Raw genomic sequence first — 19,813 nt, forward strand, 5'->3', positions numbered from 1 at the left:
TGACCTTCATAATAATTCCAACATCATCCTCATAACTGTCAGATAATTTTCTAGAACCACTGTGTAGTATAATTATGAAGAAAAAGATAAGGGGAAACATGTCACCGCAATTTATTTGTTAAATAATGCTACAAAGGTACTCATTTTGCTATGTCTGCATTGAGGACACATAAAGTTACAGGGAAATAGGTCCTGCTTGGGTAAACATAGTATCATGTACCCTTACCATCAGTGCATTAACATGGTAAAATTTAGAATGAAATAAATCAAATAAAAAGCACAACTTTAAAGACTTGATGATCTTATAGTCATGATACACCAATGATAATTGTTTAACAGCTACTGCAGAGCATCTGATTGTCCTGACATGCACCTGTAACATGACCTCGATTTACTCCAAAGGCTCAGATCCCAGCATCTTAAAGGAATAAGCCTGCAACAAATACTATGTTTTTAAGGTATATATTATTAATTTCTAACAACAATCTTGTACCAAATCACATGCAGCGAGACAACTTTTTAGTTACAAATCACAGTAAATATTTGAGTGTACCTGTATATTTCCGTTGGACGTTATCCAGACTTCACAGCAGACATTGCTTTGCTGGAATTTTCACAAGTGAGTCAGTTAATGATGATAATTTGGTTCTAACTTCTAAGCGATGTCTACACCACAACAATTATGTGTCATTCTATGTGTGATTGACATTTACTGGCAGCTGTATGGATGATTAATCTGTTCTGGCAACGACAAAGTCACGTGTAGGTTTTCGGTGCTCTAGTATCTTCTAATTACTCTTGCAGCTTGAAACCTTTAATATGAGTGTTTAAAAAAGGATTTGACCCAAATCAAATATTTTAAAAAGTGGGTGCTATGTATGTCAAGTTAAGTATGTCAAGTTAAGTGTGTCACCTTGTTTTGTTAACAATGAATAGCTCACCAATCCATTCTGCTGAAACAGCAGCAGCACCACAGTCATTCACAAGTATCCAACCCTTGATATTCTACATTTTAGATGTGTTTGTCAAAAATTGAAGTCTATTTATGTTGATCATTGATGAAAGCTTGAATAATCCACTGTGATTCAAAGTATAACATATGAAAAAGTCTAAGGATGGGGAAACTTTATGGACTGTTTATCACTCCAGGTGAGCCAAAACAATCCAGTAGCTGTGGACAAAAAAGTGGGACTCTTCTATTTATTAATCGTGTCCAGTTTTAAACACTGCTTTCCACAATTCATAGTCATAAATTATAGTCATGTGAAAAAGCATGCAAAACTAAAGAGCCAGAATGATGATACACGTGAATGCAAGTAATAGCTTTACAATGACGAGAAAGTCATTGCATGTGTTGTTGACTATGATTCATGGTTAGTGACAAGTCATTCATTGAGGAATCTGTTGCAGTATTTAGGTGAGTCACTTATTTGTATTTACTAGAGATATCTTTCTGACATCTGGGCTTAGACTGGTTTTGTATGATAATTAGGTCACAGTAATAATCAGCATGTCTATCATGGACAAACAAGAGGAACTCAGCCAAGGGAAACTCATGCAACATGAGTTATTAAATAACAGCGGACCAGAGTCTGTTAAACTACTGAACTGCTTGCAAAGAAAGAAAAATGGATGTGAGTCAATGAGGTCACAACCTTTTAGCAAAGAGTACAGAAGCAAAGAGGCAAAACTTCAGTGCTTTTTTGACAATAGCCACTAGATGGCGCTGCGGCACCTCTTTCGCCATTTTGGAATGAGTCCATTGCCATGGATGTATAAAGAGACGTCTGTAAATCAGAGGATTATTGTTTTTGAGATAAATCAACTTCCCAGTACAAGCACAGTCAATAACACTCATTTAAATCATTATGTCCTAAAAGTTGTAAAATAAACTAATAGCCAAATCCAGAGTTATTTTCCTCAGACCCATAGGACTGCACCACCCTGCATGCTCATACGACATATCCGGTTCTGCCAGCTTCCTGCTAGCTGTATGCAGCTGTAATAATGGATGTACTGGCTGTAATTCATCACTTTTATTACACCCATGGGCTGTATGCTGTATGCCTGTACCGTTTAATTTGCGTCAGTATAGACTAGGAATTGAAAGTCTGGATTTGGGTGACCCAAGATACTGTAGGTGGAGAGATCAAGCAGGACTTCAATTGGTCAAAGGCATGCTTGAGTCCAGATGAAAGGTCTTCCTTTTTTTAGGTCATTCAGGGGTTGAGCAGTTTTCAAGAAGTCTGGCACAAATTTATGATACCATCCAGCAAGTCCTAAAAGCCTCTGAACTTCCTTGATACTCGTCGGTATGGGATAGGATCGAATTGCCTCAACTTTGTCAAGATCAGCACTGACTCCTTTACCATAGACAATATGTCCAATAAATCAGATTTTTTGCATGCAGAATCTAGACTTCTTGAGGTTGATTGTCAGATTGGCTTGTGGAGTTTATCCATTACAATCTGCAGATACTCAAAATGCTGAATCACAAATCACGAATAAACATAATGTCATCCAGATAGACTAGACAGATTTCTCCCCGCAGGCCGTCCAAGACTTTCTCCATTTGCCTTTGGAAGGTGGCTGGAGCATTCTTGAGACCAAAGGGCATGACATTGAAATGATACTTAAATAGTGGATGCTGGCAAGTACCAATGGATCCGGACAGTAAAGCAAAAACTTCCTTCGTCACTCACTCTGGACTGTGTGAGTGACGAAAGCAGTTTTTGCTTTACTGGCCGGATCCATGGGTACTTGCCAGTATCCACTATATACGTCAATTGTGGAGAACAGGGCAGCTGCAGAAAGGGATTCCAGGATTTCGTTGATGTTTGGTAGAGGATATGCGTTTGTTTCTGTGACAGCATTAACTTTCTGAAAATCTACACAAAATCTGTGGCCTCAATCCTTCTTTGGTGGTAGAACTACAGGAGATGCCCAACCAGAATGGGAGGGTTCAATAACTCTCGCAGTAAGCATGTCTTTTATATGTTCTTCCACAATGGCTTGCTTAACAAGGGATATCCGGTAAGGCCTTTGTTTGATTGGCACACAGTTTGTGATGTAAAAGGTGTGCTGCAGAAGATCAGTTTTTCCAGGCTGATTAGTACAGACCTGTGGGTTAGACTCCGGGAGTTGTCATTGTTGTCTCTTTTCTCCATCTTGTAAGTGAGCGTCAGACACAGCAATGTCAATGTAATCTTTGACTTCCATTCTTACAGGCTCCAAAGAGAGAATAGGAGGTGGAACTGAGCTCACCAGTGAAAGATTCCAAACTAGATGGTTCTTTGTCTTTTGTTTTTGTTTTTTTCTCTCATGATCTCCATTCTGTGGGAGGTGGGCACTACCTGGCTGGAATGGATAAGTAACAGAAGGGTTGGACTTAAAACTATATGTTATATCGGCTACATTGATTACCATTCCAACCCCAGAAATTAAATTGAGGCCAAAAAAACATACCATAGGCTACACCTTTCGGCCCAAGTACAGCTATACAGAGAGTGGACACTTTTCCTTGAAGATCCACAGAAAGGTTTCCCCATCCAATGGGAGTGGCTGCCTCTCCATTAGCCAGATACAAAGGACCTTCTTCCCATAGCTGGAGGTCAGCCTTTGACCCCTTTGACTCCACCCAGAGATACTCATGAATGAGAGTGTAACTGCCTCTTGTGTCCACTATGGCTTTTCCATACCGTGTACCTATGGAAAGTAGTTGTTGGAGACCAGAGGAGGTACCAAGTGGATAGCATTCAGTCTCCAAATTTGACTCACTTAATGTTTCCTGAGCTTGTTGTGATGGCGATTGGGCAGATTTCTTGCTTTCACAACTGACACGGAGCCATTACCAGGCTTCCTTTTTGGTTTAGAGACCCATGGTGGTGCCTGGGAGCCTGCTGCCTATAAGGACTAGGGGTAGTGCCAGGTTAACTGTAGTGTGGGCAGGAACCAGCGGGTTGGTTACCTTTACATATCCAGAACAAAACAGACAGTTGGGGTCTATCAACAGGTTGATGTTGTTTCACACAGGATATCGTGAAGGTTAACCTGCTGCGATCACCTTTCGCCACAGCCGGGGATGTAGCTGTAGATGATTTATCCACTGGACAAGCGCTCGAACTTTAAGAAGATGAGGTAGATTTGTGTTCCCCCATAAGATATGCCAGTTTTTCTTGGAGACAAGAAGTTATTTAATCAAGGCTTTGTAAATGTTCTCTACTTTCTACCTCCGTTTTCCTAAGGTTTTTAGCCAATTTCATGTGTCAGGGGACACAGTGAAAAGAAAGTTCAGCAAAAAAGAGCTTTTTATTTTATGGGATTAGATTTGTTTCATAATAATTAAACAAAATCATCCTAGAATCCAACAAAAACATATATTGAAAGTAAATACAAGTAATGTGAAATTAAAAAATACCTAAAAAAAAAGCAAAATTGACATTAAAACTTTACAAAACTTTCGATTATAAAATTCTACACTTTCCTTTCACTGATCAGGGGTCTCATTTATAAAACAGTGCGTAGGATCCATACTAAAAATGTACGAGCGCACAAAAGCCGAAAATGGCGTGCGCCAAAAAAAAATCAGACTTATAAAACTGTGCGTATGCACACCTGCACGCAATGTTCCCTTTATAAATCACAGTCCACCTGGAAATGTGCGCACGTGGATCCGCCTCATTCCGCCCACTACACGCCCACATTCGACCATAAATGGTCTATGCAAAGCACCTTATGAATGTTTCTGCATGTGAATGAGCCTGTTGATCAGTGGATCTTTACGGTGAATCACGGCGACTCCCGAGAGGAAGACAGAGAAAAGGAGTTTTTCTGACACAGAGATGGAGGTGCTTGTTGGTGAGGAGGTCTCTGAACACTCGTTCCCTCCTGATTCTCTCATTCACGTCACATAATCCTCACGGTGACGGTATATCCACCAGCACCATGCAGCATGTTCCGAGTGTCACCGCTGTGTTTATATGTTTACAGCAATCAGACTGATCCATTCACTTAAAATGATCAAGACAATCAGCAATATCCCCCTGGATATCATTAGAAAAAGGAAGTTTGACAGGTGTACACTATTTATTTATTTAAGTTTTATGGTGAACTTGTCCTGCATTATGATTAGGACTGATAATGATAATGACGATATGGAGAGTAACAATTGTGTGAGAGCTGTCACTGGCTTCATTTACACACTTTGTTAATTTACACAATCCATACTGGTGAAGATGTGCCGGGTGGAGGTGACTGGTGAAGCAGAGTGTGTGTGTGGCGCACTGCGGTGGCACTGGAGACAGTCTGATAGTTGCATCGGATAGATGTTTTCATTTTGTCTATTTATACTGTATCTGTCCCTATCTAATAAACCATAAATAAATTAATAAGTAATATCATCACTGCAGCGATTTTACACAACAACTTTATGAAAACTAATATGGTACTTGGTGATATCTGCATACTATTAGAAGATCTTATTAAAACTATTGGCGCTCTGTTCTGCCATTCTTTAATGCTATTTGATATAATCTTGGATTTCTACAACCGATGATGTTGATTTCAACAGCTGCTCCACAGCTGATTGCGACTGTCGGTAGTCTGGTCCTCTCCTCTGCGCTCTGGAGGACGTGATGGAGACAGCGCTGATGAGATACTGAGCGGAATTTGCTTTGAGATTTGAGTTGATCTTTTACATTTGTAAGGTGCTTATGGAATAGTTATGGCTGAATAGTACAAATAACACTGCTGTTTTAAATGTTTATGATAAAGTGGATATAAGTATGAAGTGAAGTTAAATGTGTGAGAGGCATCATTATACGTATAATGACATTTAATGTCTACAGTCTGGCTTCAATTCATCTGCGTCTCCATTTTCCCCTGCCTCGGTTCCTCCATAATGTACGTACGCACGGGTCAAAGTTTCCGTACCGATGCGCACATTCTCCCGTCAAGTTTGTTTTTATAGATCACAACTGTTGCGTGGGAAGTGGCGTACACACATTCAGGCCCCGTTTTGTGTGTACGCAACGGTTATAAATGAGACCCCAGGACCTCTCTCGTTTTCAGTTTCATAACTGAATTTTTCAGTTCAGTAGTCTGGATGAGCAACAAGTGGTAAAACTCAGCAGTAAAACTGAAAAAAATGGACAGCAAAAGATCAATAATAATTTGGTGAAGACAAATTGAGAATTATGTAATACTATACAGATTAGTATAGTTTTATTGTAAATTTTGCCTTTAGGCTCATTTGTTTTTGGTTTAAAATGATTTTCATTCACTTCCAATTAAACATATTTTTGTCAGGTTTAGGTTTTGTTTGGACTCCAAAGCAGAGACGGACACAGGTAAGTAAAAAATGAAAACAGTTTATTTTCCAACCAAAAAGAGATGCAGGCAGTGGAGGCAGGGAGCTGGCTGACTTGTGGAGAAATCACCGGTGAGGAGAGAATGGACACGAGGTCTGAGCACATGGGAAAAACTCACTCACTGAAGACACGGAAGCTAGCGAAACAGCGAGGCACACAGAATAACCTGAGCAAAGGAAAAAACACAGGTAAGTACGGGAAACATGGGCAATACTAAAAAAATAGCAAGCTACAAAAACACTGGGAGAGAATGCACGCATAGCACTACTGGACGAGACGGAATTATCTGGCAGTAGTGAGAGTGGCAGAGTGAAGACCAGGCTTTTATGGAGAGGTTGATGAGCTGATTGAAACCTGGTGTACCTCATTGCTGCCCTGGGAGGAGCCAGCCACACCCCTGCCACACACATGCCCTGCCATGAGAAAAAGACAGAGGGGAGAGCAAACACAAAATAACCTACCAACAAAACCAAAAACTAACAGATTCATCACATTTTTATTTTTGTTAAACAAATCTAATCCCATAACATTGGTTTCGTTGTTAGACACCTACAGCTGATTTATGAGAGTGGCGAGTTCACTTGTCTTTTACTCAACATTGTCCTCTCAAATAGTTGATTCAGCCTGCTTAACCTCCACCTTCATATATACAGTATATATACATATATATCATTTATCTTGATAAATAAAATAAAATAATAAAACAGTTGCTTGGTCTTGATCTTACATCATTGTTGTGGACATTTTAAATAAAGAGACGTCGTACCCATGAAAGGGTAGTAAAGTATAAATATTTTAATTGCAATGGAGATACACAGACCTTACTATCAAGAAGACAGGCAGGGCATCTCATGGACTCTTTTACACAGTACAATAAATAGTACTTCAGAGAACATAGCACTGGAATAATATTGGCTCTTAGCCAAAAGCAAAAACACCTAATCCTAAACGTCCAAATGAACAAATGATTATTGTATGTACTGTCCATAAAGGTCATAACCTCAGCTCATGTTATTAATCTTTGTGAACACATTCATATTCATGAACATCGTAAAAACAGATGGGCTAAGTGACAGTCCCATCACAGTAATCAAGAGTGAAATCATGATAAACTAATGTTGCATGCACACTTACTTTCACATCAGCACTTCTGATCTTCTGATGAATGCAGGCCGGTACTTCCCCATGATAAAGTGCAAGAAGTCTCTAAAATGTATGACTCCAACTTGCAGGTGGCAGATGGGCATTGGTAGCAATCTTTAAATTGATTTTTCCCCCTATTGTCCAATTAAAACATTATAATGTGATTCTGATTCTGATGCATCTGGCACACAAAACAAATGCATCATGTTAATCTAAGAATCTGTCAATGAGTCTTCGTTGCTGCACCCAGCGCCAGCACACAAATATAACTTTAAAGGGCCTCAATCAGAGATTGGCTAAACAACTCACTCTTGCAAGATAAAATATTTTCAGAGAAGATAAATAATACACTTAAAGAATATACAAAGATAAATAATACTTGGGGCACTAATCCAATTATTATATGGGAGGGAGCTAAAGCTGTTTTATGGGTACACAGAATAGCATACTCTGCATTTAAGAAAAGACAAACAACAAAAAAGACACTTCAACAATTAAAAAAAACAACATAAAAATACAAATGAACAAGAAAATCTAATTAAAAATAAATACAAATAGTTGTATTGGATCCACAGAGAGGAAGTGGAGAATCCAATGAAATATACAAAAAAGAAATATGCAGGGCACATTTGTTCAAACTTTTAGCAATTAGACTTAAGAAATAAAGCAGTACCGCTCATTATACTAAATTAAAAACATGAGGCAGCCCAATAATACTAACCACTAACCAGATATCACCGAGCTCAAAGATAGATTTAAAATGAAATGGGACTTAAAGAAAAAATAAATATTTTGGAATCTATCTTACTGGAGACATAAAAACCCTGTATATAGACAATTGCCAAGTTTTGGAAAATAAATTGAGACAAGACCTCAACAGATGGAAAACAGTACCAGAATCAATACTGATTAAAGTAGAAAGCGTGCAAATGATGATTATTCCACAATTATTTTTCTTATTTCAAACCTTACCTATTAACATTCTACATAGTAATTTTTAAATGTGTAATACAACGCTTTCAAATTATATCTGGATTTATAAAAGGAAAGGGAAAAAAAATGTATGCTAACCCAACCTACAGAAAAGGGAGGTATTAGTTTCCCAGATGTAATGATCTATTTCTATGCTACTCAAGAAGATATACTAATGAAATGGACAAACAATGAAGTAAAACCTAATTTTAGTTTCAATTTAAATTTATTTATATTGTGTCAAATCATAACATATGTTATCTAGAGATACTTTTCATACAGAGCAGGTCTAGACCACACTCTATAATTTACAGAGATCCAACATGAGATCCCCCATGAGCATGCACTCGGTGCAACAGTGGCAAGAAAAAACTCCCCTTTCACGGGTAGAAACCTTGGGCAGAACCAGGCTCTGGGTTTGCGGCCATCTGCCTCAACTGGCTGGGTTGAGAAAGAGAGAGAGAGAGAGAGAGAGGGGGGGGAAATGCACACCAACGACAACAATGACACAGCAGCTATAATAATAATAATATAAATAAGCTCAATAAGATGAATAATAGTAGTTGTGATGGAATTTTCCATCAATTCCTCTCTTATTGGTAGAAAGGTCAGAGTGTTTGTCAGAGTGTCCCTCTGTTGACATTCTTGGGTTGGAGTCCTGTCTAGAGGAGCCACCGTTATCTGTACAGCTGTGCCTGTAGTGGAGACCGTAGAGCCAGTCGCTAGGGCAACCAGGGTCAGAGATGCCAGAGGAACGGAGTAAGTCATAACATGATAAGGGGTAAGACACTGAGCACCGGGGAGGAAGGACAGAGTTGTGAGGCCTTCATGCAGAGAGCATCTATTGTGGAGACCTGACAATTCTCCTTGATCAATCTTCAATAAACCTTCTTTTGTAAGACATCATCAGCTCCGGACCTCTTCCTTCCAAAGATAACTTGTGTATTAATTATTCCATCACAGTAGTGGTGGATCTAATAGAATGATAGTAATAATAGAAATAGTAAAAATAATAATAGACATAATAATAATAATAGTAGTGGGGCTGCACGGTGGTGCAGTGGTCAGCACTGTCTGCGACTGTAGAGGGTTGCAGGTTCGAATCCAGCTTTGGGAGTTTGCATGTTCTACCCGTGTTGGCGTGGGTTTTCTCCGGGTTCTTCGGCTTCCTCCCACAGTCCAAAGACATGCAGGTTAGGTTAATTGTTGACTCTAAATTGCCCGTAGGTGTGAAGGTGAGTGTGAATGGTTGTCTTTCTCTATGTATCAGCCCTGTGATAGTCTGGCGACCTGTCCAGGGTGTACCCTGCCTTCGCCCAACGTCAGCTGGGATCGGTTCCAGCGCCCCTGAATGGAATAAGTGGTTACAGATAATGGATGGATGGATAGTAGTAGTGGTGGATCTAATAGAATAATAGTAAGAACAGAAATAACAGTAGATTACTACTACTAATAATGATAATAATAGTGGTGGATCTAATAGAATGGCAATAGTAATAGCAGAAATAATAATACAAATATGTCTACAATAATAATAGCAGCAATGGATATCTATAGAATGATGATAATAGTAGCAGTAATAATAATAGAAATATGTCTGATAATAATGACAGTATTAAGGGGTGTCCAGTAGAGCCACAGCAGCAGGCGCAACTATGATCCAGGTGTAACCCCAATCCATGGATACCTGCGAGACAAGACTACGGGGAAGAAACCAAGTCAGCTGAATAAAGCCTCAGTTGGAACACTAACTTACATTAGTTTAAAGGAAATGCAAAATATACAACGGAAATAATAGCAGTTTGGAAAATACATTCATAAATTGTAGATGTATCCGTAAAATATATAAATTTGATAAAGAATGCATATATTTGAGAGAGATAGTGAGTGATCCAGATTTGTTTCCTAATAGAATGGATAAATTACCAGGAGATGATTACAAATTATATGATAGATTCATTCGAAACATTAGCAACTAAATTTAGTATAGGTAACAATAATTGCTTTAGATATTTACCAATAAGGAGCTATCTCATGAAACAGCAGAGCAAAGAACAGTCAGAGAATGCATTGGTTGCTGAAATTTATAAACAGAAATAGAAACAGTGAAAATAGTAAGATCTTAAAACTGTATAAGATCCTACAGGAAACAAAGCTAAATGTGGAAAACACCAAAGAATAAACTGAACTGGCAATAATAATTCTGGAAGAAGATTGGAAAGACAACATAATCAACATATTTGAAAGAATTTGCCAGAAAAATTAACATGAGGCTCTTCCTAACACAAAATATCTACCAAATGGTGGAGGAAATATGCGGAACACACACATTTTAAGTCTGTTCAGGGTTGAAGTTGTTGAAAACACTCTGGGGGGGCAGTTCAGGATGACGTCACAAACATACATACGTTACAACCGTCCAAAATGATACTAGGTACCACACCATTAGGAATAGAAATGGAAGGAGATAAATACCTGTATGCAATAAGACGCATATCCGCATTTAACACTAGAACCGCCAACATTCCATTACCCCCTTAGAACCGCTGGGACCTCAGATGAAGACTCCTCATCCAGTGAAAATGACGGGTCATTGATCTCTCTCGCATCTGATTCTCCCTCACTCGTGTCTGCCGTTATCTCTCGCCCATCCGATTCTCCCTCACTCATGTCTGCTGTTATCTCTCCCCCATCAGATTCTCCCTCACTCATGTCCGCCGTTATCTCTCCCCCATCAGATTCTCCCTCACTCATGTCCTAGAGCATTGACAGAGCTTTTTGGACATTCATCCATCTTCTGCTCCGATTCATGTTTCCAAATCCAAAATCCAAATCTGACTATCTTGCTAGCTAGCAAGCTCTAGCTCGGTAAAAACGGCCCCTCAGCTGTTCTATGTATAAATGATATTATTTTTTTTTGTCTTTATCCCACACACCCCATAATTCACTATATGATTAATAACCCCATTTTACTAAAAGTCATGCACTGAGAGATATAGGGGTTTCATTTTAACAAATTGACATGCATTTGAAAACGCTAGGGAGGTTAAAATGACCCTTTGGTGGTTCTAGTGTCAAACAAATCACACCAACTTGGCTGGATGTTTAACCACAATCTATCAGCACTTGAAAACTAACATTCAAAGGGATAAAAGAAATGGAAAGAATCACCTATAAGTTAAGAAACAGAGAAGAGGAATTTAAAAGAAACTGGAGTACGTTGGTCACGGAAAAGATGTAGTGGAACAGCGAAACTAAGAGTACTACAGGGACCTTCTTTTTAATGGTATCTGCATTCTTGCATCTGAGTGTTTCCCTCGCAGTATGTCAAAGTCCATTGGCGGTCGCTGTCAACGAGAAACAATAACATTTTGAGAGCATTTACAAACTGGTAATTCCATTGTTATTATGAATAATTGTTAAAAGGTTTGGCATCTAAGAGTCACTGTAAGTGGGATGTGGATGTATCCCTGTGATAAATTGTTACAAAGTAACTTACCATGTTTTATCATCAAAGGAGCTTTTCACTCCCGTTAGAAAGTAGTCGTCGGAGGCTGTCCAGCTCAAAGATTCCTTAAAGTCGGTGATCTCTGTTGTTTTGCAGTTGGACGTGGTAAAACCAGGATAACTACAGCAGTAAAACTTCCATCTGAAATAGAAAAACAATGTGTTACAGTTTTTCTCAATTGTTTACACACAAATACTGGTACTTGACACACAATGACCACAACATGTAACTCATGCACCAACCCCCTGAACCAATTCTGCTAAACTACAAGCACAATTCCTGCTTTGCACTCAAATTGCAGTTCTAAAACACACTTTTTTCAAAACACTACACACAATTCTCTGCATTTGGCACAATTTTCATGAAGAAAATCTCGTTTTCACAAGGAACACACTGTCATTCAAAATTCTAAAGTCAATTGCCCTACTATGCACACTGACTCATCACATGGGCAAACACCTGTCACACAGTGTTACAATTAGCAATCAGTTGATGCTTTTCATGGCTGGATTTGACATGCTAAGCGATATTTCCCCCGCTGCTTGGCCAGGGAAAACATTGCTTGTGATGTGGATGAGGTGCTGTGGCCAGACCGAAACAGAAGAGAGGATGCAGCATAGTTTTTTTTTTTTTCCACTGTATGTGCAACTTTGTGTTGGTTGGGATGTACACTGTGTACATTGGTTTTGTGAGGAAAATAAAATATATTTGTTACCGTGTATATGTGTGTTCTGAGTATAAAAACAATATTCTAAATTATTTTATAACACACTTATGTATGTACTGTCTGTAGTAAGTGTAACACTGAACAAAAAAAAGGCCTAAGTCATTATGATGAATGGAGAAGAAGTGTTTTCCATTCATCATAGTGTTTTACATTGAGCACATCAGTGTTCAACTGGTTCTTATAAATGTCTATTCATATGATGGTTTGCGTGTGTCATTTGAAAACAAAATACCATTTTGAGAAGAAATAACATTGTTTTGAATGTAAAGTTTCATTTTGCAGGAGAATTGAGGGGTTTTGCCCATTGTGTGTGTGTTTTTTGATTTGTGTGTAGAGTTCTGAGAGTATGAGGCATGCTTTCAGAAAATGTGTGTAAACAATCGAGAAAAACTGTAATTTACAGTAGCTATCAACTATGTTAATATTAGAATGCAGCTGCATTGTTTTACTCGACCTGCAATTGAAAGTTAATTATAACTCCTTTTTTTTTTGGTGAAAATTAAGGATTGGTCAATTTTTATTTAGTGAAAAGAAAAAAAAATGACTTACTTCCTGTCATGGTAAATGCTGCTGTGAGTACTGCTGGTCCCTGAAATCACTTCATTGTCTCCACATTTGAAGTTGAATTCTGCCTCAAATGCGTTCACATGAGCTGACCACTTGCATGTTCTGGTTAACTCGAAAGCCTTGCACGAAAAAGCCCAAAGTCGATCTTTTTGGTTACTATTGTAGAGACTATTGTGGAAACAGAAAGAGGAATAAAGATATGGGTAAATATGGGTTTGTATTATTCTGTTTCCATAGAAGAGACAAAGACAATTACCTGTATTTTCATGATATCACTGAAAAGGTAAGAATTGAAAGGCACTTGTTTGCCCAAGAAATCCTAAACTACAGATAGCCTATGGCTACTTTAACTGTGTTTAACAGGGGTACTTGTTAACCCAGGTCTTGTATTAACCCATATTTCGGTATTCAATCTTGAAAGAGCCTAGGATACGCATCATGTGTTCATATAACATAAATTTGACATTTGCTCCAACCCTGATGGGTGTAAATATTTATAAGGCATTATGTAAAAACATTAACAAAGATTAATTCTATACTGCCCACCTTGTGATGCCAGAAACAGCTTGGCCAGAAGGACACGTGCGACTAAATGGGTTGTTCAACTTATTGTCCCATTTGCCGTATTTATGGAGGTAATCCTCTGTGAGAAAAAGGATAGTTTAATTGGTGAGTTATAGACAAAGATGTAAACAGAAAAGGTCTTAAAGACTGGAAAAGTTACATTAAGCCAGCATGGTTAAAGGGACTGTTTGCAAGAATCAGAAATTGCTTGTTAACAGCGACACCTGTGACCGTTAAATCAACGTAAGTCAGCGCCCTGTTGCTCGCGCTCACACTTGTGCTCGCTTTACATAGACATAAACGAGCATCGCTCAAAACAGTGAGGCGACACACGTCAGCTAAAACCACAATATCACTCTATATTTCACCTGGTTGTCAGTAATGTTAGCTGACCAGACAGAGGTCTCTCCATGAATCAGTGCTGATCCTAGTGTTGGCTTTTCCTGCCTCAGCCTCCTGACTGCGCCCGGAGGGAACAGGGGAGACACCGGAGTTTTGGTCGGAGACGATAATGTTTCTCGCTGCGGAGCCCCATCACTTCACAAGACACAGGAAACCTCTGTTGGTATGGAGGAGCTGCATCATTTATTACTGCACAAAGTCCACTGTACATTCACTAGATATTCTCAGAGATAAACTAACTCTTCTGCAGGGTGTAGTGTGCGTGCATGCACGTGAGAGTAGAGTGAAAGAGCAAGTGAGAACGAGCGCGGTGTGTGAGTGAAGGCAAACAGGCAGGCAGAGGAGCAGAGTACAGCAGAGACTCCGGCCCTGGAGACCGAAGCCACGGTCTCCCCCGCGTCCTCCGACCGCGGCCAACACTGTTTTGCAAGACGGGCTTCACTAGATATAACTTTGCGGTTTTGCTGCTTCCGTGTAGTTTGTGTTGGAGTCTGAGTCTGAACAGCGTAGCCACACGCGAGCGCGCATGGGACACCGACCCCCAATGATTTATACGTGTGAGAAGTTACGAACAGTCCCTTTAAGACTCATGGAATAAAACTACTACTTTGTAAACTGAATATTCCCTATTGCTGTAACTGCTTTAGTTGTATACTTACTGCAGTCGTAAAGCTTGTTGATCTTCAGAATGTCAATTTTTGACATGCCTTTCCTCTGGCCTATGTGTGCTGAAGGATCGAGGGGTTCGATGGTATCTTCTCCATTCTTTGAGAACGTTTTCCGTGCATAATGCATTACAGAGGAGTAGTCATATGGAAGATTGAGGTTGTTTGTCTCAACTTTTCTGAAGTTTTTTATTTGCTCTGGCACGATGTTTTCAATGTTGACCTCGATGTAATCATCCCTGTCACTTCTGTTTTGCTCATGCCAGAAGCCAAGTGCGTGAATGAGCTCGTGCTGAATGTGGCCTACTTTAACGCAACCTTCACCCAGAGATAATTCTTGATCGCCTCCAGCTCGCCCAATCTGGGACTCACATGTTGCTTTTGTTTTCACAATGCTGATGTAGTCTGTGTCGTCTGGCTGCACTTTATGAGGAACAAACCGGATGCAGGTGGTCATGTCAAACTCCCTGATTGCACAGTGAATAGTCGTCTTTTCGTGGGAGGTAAAGGCATCACTTATGGTATATGGCACTTGAACCTTCTCATGTATCTTTGACCATCTGCAGCCTTCACAGATTTTTGCATTCCTTTTGTTTCGGACAGAACGATCTCCTTTCATAAAAAAGTCTTTTACTGGTTGCTTCATAGTAAGGATGTGTGTGTTGCCTGTCTGGGTATCTAAAAATAGATTGAAAAAGATTTAGTCAAATTAAATGTATCTGATAAACTATGTTTATCTTTATCATATATATACAAATAAATAAACAATTTACCTTTTGTTGTTCCTTTGCAGTAATTGAAACTCCAGCGATGATCTCTATCAATAAAAAAAACAGTCATTATGTGATGTATTTAGAACGTTGAGGTATTCATTACTAATTTCATCAATAATAGCTCTACTCAACTGGCAGCAGTGGTACACAATATATATGTTATAAAGATCCTTGGTTTAGATGCAGACTGTTTAACTTTGCCGCTTTGTCACGCCCACAGTCACCACTGGTTACACCTAGCGTCACTTTAGGATCAGGCAACAGAACCACCATAGTTAGGTTTAGGAAAGAACTACATGAATGTGCTTAAAACTTCTACGTTTGTACAGTGAAAATGACACTGAACATTATGAACACAGGACACAAACAAACAACTGATTGTAAAGTGACACACAGGACACAAACAGAAGTCTCCTGGATGAAAGCCTTGTGTTTGTTGGAACAATCCATCTCCCCTCCCGCCCGCCCAGTATGTGTCTTTTCACTCTTTAAACTATGTCACCACACTCCCGGTACTTTCTTGAAGCGCTTACTGTTGGGTTTACATTGTAGTTAATGGAACAGCTTCATACCGGCACTAAGTGGTTCCTCGTGCGGCGGTATCGAACGCCAATGCCCGTCATTATTTGATGCCCTGGGAATGAGAACGGGCTAGACTTTCTGTTGTCAGTATATTTACCCATTGGTATTCTTTTGGTAAGTCTGGACCCCTGTTAGGAAGTGGCCTGCAGGGAGTTCCCAGTTGAAGTCTTCAGTAAGGTAGTTGACCATTGGGGTTTCCCGACATTCAAATGTGATAAAGTTTGGAGCAGAGCAGCAGAGTAATTTCCAACTGAAACAAGATCAGATCAAGTTAACAATTATACATTTTCAAATATGCCTTAAAACCATTTAGAATTTAGCATTTAAGATATGTTAGGGGTAATTTGCATTAATAACAGCATCAGTCCTCCTTAAAATGCTGTCAGGAAAGTGTGTGCGGATGGATTTCGGACCTCCGCTTAAGTGTGGAAGCTTGTCATATTTTAGTCTTAATCAAGAAGCAATGCCCTTAACCCTCCTGTTAGGCTCATTTTATGTTTATTTACCTTGTGTTCCTGGTCCAAAATGACCGTCCCATTATAGCTGATTATAAATCCATAATAATACATGTATTATCACCCAATGTTGTGTTAGATCTTTTTTTTATCAACTTAAGTTGTTTGGAACATTACACGTTTTGAACATCTATTTGTTTCAAGGTCCTGGGTTTTTGCTAAAGTTTGTTTCCTGATTTAGTTTGAAAGTCCTCTCCTCTTGTGTGTTGTCTGTTTTGACTTCCTGCCTTTTTGATTGTCTGCCCTGCCCTGACCAGTTTTACCAGTCCCTAATTCGTTCTGTACTCAGCTCACCTCCTGCTCACCTGTTCTCACTTTTCCAGTTAGCCAGGTACTTTTTACCACGTCACCTTTTTTCTTTGTTGTTTCGTCTTTGTTCATTCTTTGTATCTAGTGTACCTGCCTTGCTCCTAGTGTTTCTGGTTATTCAGCATTCCATTGTTTTGGATTCATTTCTGTTCTCAACCTGATCTTGGACTCTGAGCTGTAAGTCTTTTTTGTTAATAAATCATCAAACTGTCCCTGCCGCCACATCTTCAATTTGTTCTGAGCTTAAGGCCAAACCTGCTTTCCGCAAACGTGACAATTTGCTATTATGGCCTGTAGGCCTCATTGACCTGAGCTCATACAACTAGCTTTAGACTAAAAACAGCATAATGTATGGATTATTTTGACTATAACAAATACTAAGATGAAACCTGTTGTACTATTTATCACTGACTACTTTATGTTAAAGTTTAAAAAGGATGATAGGCATTTTTTTGTATATATATTTGCATTTTTTTAATATATATTTATAAAGCCCTTAATGGCAACTTGCCGTCATACATCATGCCCTTATTAATATGGTCCTTTAGTCATTACTCAACTGAAGTCCCATGTACAAACACAAAATTTGGGGAAACTGCTTTTGGTGTTTGTGCTGGAAAAACTTGGAACATTTTACAAAACACATATAAAGTGAACACATTTTTAACCATAGGTGATTTTAAATCCATGATTACAAACTACTCCGCTCTTGAATGTAACTGTTTTTTAACATTGTTCTATTGTCGTCTGACTGATTGCTTCTTGTGATTCGTTAATTATGTCCTGTGTATATTTATATTTATAAATTTCAGACTGTTTGTGTGTATGTGCTCAAACATAAAAGCATGTGGGGGTCTGGGAGAGGATGAATGGGCGTGTGCCTGATTGTAGTCTCACCCTATTTATAATGGCCTGGGAACAGCACAGGTGTACAACACTTAAATAAAACACCCAAAACTTAATGATAATTACCAACATTTATTTTGTGTGTTCAGATGCCCTGTGTGGACAAAGTCATGGAATCTTATGACAATCAGATTACATGAACTACATTTTTCAGGGAGAAAACTTGTAAATAAATCAACTTCGACTGGAACACAACAGGAGGGTTAAGCTTGTGTACGATTTTTTTATGCTTCAAAATGTAAAGTTATGAGTTTAATATTTACCTGTAAATATTGGTATTTGACAAGCTTTTAATTGATTAATTGATACATTTACAAGTGAAAGCATCAAGTATGGATATGTGTTTGAAAATAAACTCATCATCTCAGTTGTAATGACATATAACTGTGCTTGCATATTATTTAAATTAAAATTCCCACAATAATTCATCATACATCTGAATGCATAATTTCAACAAGCTACCAACCTTCTGTCTCCATGTTTGCTGTTGTAACTGCTGGAGACGCCAGCAACTACATGATTGGCCAGGCAGTTGTTGCTGAGTTCTTTGTCCTGGGTACCCGACCAGGAGCAGCCTGAGGTAGCATTGAAAGCCTTGCACTCAATCTTCACTTGGCGATATTTGTCAATGGGACTGTTGACATGAATCAAAATGATTTAATAGAAGGATCAGAGGTACCAGTGAAATATACAGTGTAAAGGTATGATAGTAAATAATATATAGTTAAATGTGCAGGATGATTACTCTCCTGAATCATACAGAAGTTGTATATATGATTTCAACTTTATGTACAACTTACCTATTAATCTGAGACACAACATGTTTATCTGGACAGGCATGATGCAAAATGTCCTGTGCTCTGTGTCCACCTGTAAAAAACATGTGGTTAAGTGGATTAATAATCACCATCATCAACATAATCAGGCTGGCTATGAAAAGTAAAGCACTGTAATTTGTGTATGTCCCAAGAAATTAATTTGTCTGTAATTTTACATAATCGCGAACCAGGAAATACAAACGGCAAATGCCACGTAGGGAGAAGGTCAGGGTGGATAAAAAAATATCGGCCTTTTACCCAGGAGACCGCCGTTTGTGTCCCGTGTGAAACAAGAAGTCAATTTTGATTGATTTGTCATGTAAGATACGTATTTACGCCACTTCTTGAGTTATGTTAAGCCAAACCACAATATTTCCTCAGCCTAACTAAGCAGCTTTCTTGCCTTAATCTAAGGAAGTTGTTTCTAATGAAGAAGGAAGTTTATTTTGAAAAGCCTGTATGCATGTAACGAGTGGAAATGATCCAAAAAGGAGGAATACTTTTTTTCTAAGATATCATATTTACGAACTGTTGTACGAGAATACGCTGACATAATACAATCACAGAAGTAGTGCTGCTGGCATGATTTTGAGGTGATTCAGTCTTATCTTTACAAAGGTATACACAGATATGTACAAAGAATATCCTTCTCGAAGCACATCATACACATCTCCTTTAGTGTCAATTTAATATAAGAGGTTGATGTTCTTACCTGTCAGAAGGATGAAAACCACGATGAAGGTCCACATTGAATATGATGTGTTAGTGTCTAACCTGTGTGGAGACTGCCTTCAATGACTGCAAGTACTGTAATTTGTACGCTTGTGACAAGGAAACAATAACACTGTGTCTTCTTCTGTGGGTGTGTCAGTACACTCTGGCATGAGAACATGTAGTGCTTCCTTGTACAAAACAGCAGAGTACCTTGGTCACTTGTACAAACAAAAGACAATAGAAGAGAAATTGCCCTCTCTTCTTCTAGTGCCATAATTAC

At 38.9% G+C, this 19,813-nt stretch overlaps 1 protein-coding gene across 1 annotated transcript; it reads right to left on the reverse strand.

The window, feature by feature from the left end:
- Positions 1 to 10,549: 10,549 nt before the first annotated feature.
- On the reverse strand, positions 10,550 to 19,656 carry LOC119494260 (astacin-like metalloendopeptidase). Its single transcript, XM_037780007.1, has 10 exons — positions 19,532 to 19,656; positions 18,802 to 18,871; positions 18,468 to 18,635; positions 16,369 to 16,521; positions 15,690 to 15,733; positions 14,911 to 15,594; positions 13,832 to 13,928; positions 13,268 to 13,453; positions 11,983 to 12,132; positions 10,550 to 11,830 (listed from the first exon to the last, which is right to left on the reverse strand). The coding sequence occupies exons 1-10, from the start codon at positions 19,566 to 19,568 to the stop codon at positions 11,764 to 11,766; spliced, it is 1,656 nt and encodes a 551-aa protein (XP_037635935.1). The 5' UTR covers positions 19,569 to 19,656; the 3' UTR covers positions 10,550 to 11,763.
- Positions 19,657 to 19,813: the final 157 nt, after the last annotated feature.

The sequence above is a fragment of the Sebastes umbrosus genome, chromosome 1 (genome assembly GCF_015220745.1).
Source record: "Sebastes umbrosus isolate fSebUmb1 chromosome 1, fSebUmb1.pri, whole genome shotgun sequence".
Classification (NCBI taxonomy): Eukaryota; Metazoa; Chordata; class Actinopteri; order Perciformes; family Sebastidae; genus Sebastes; species Sebastes umbrosus.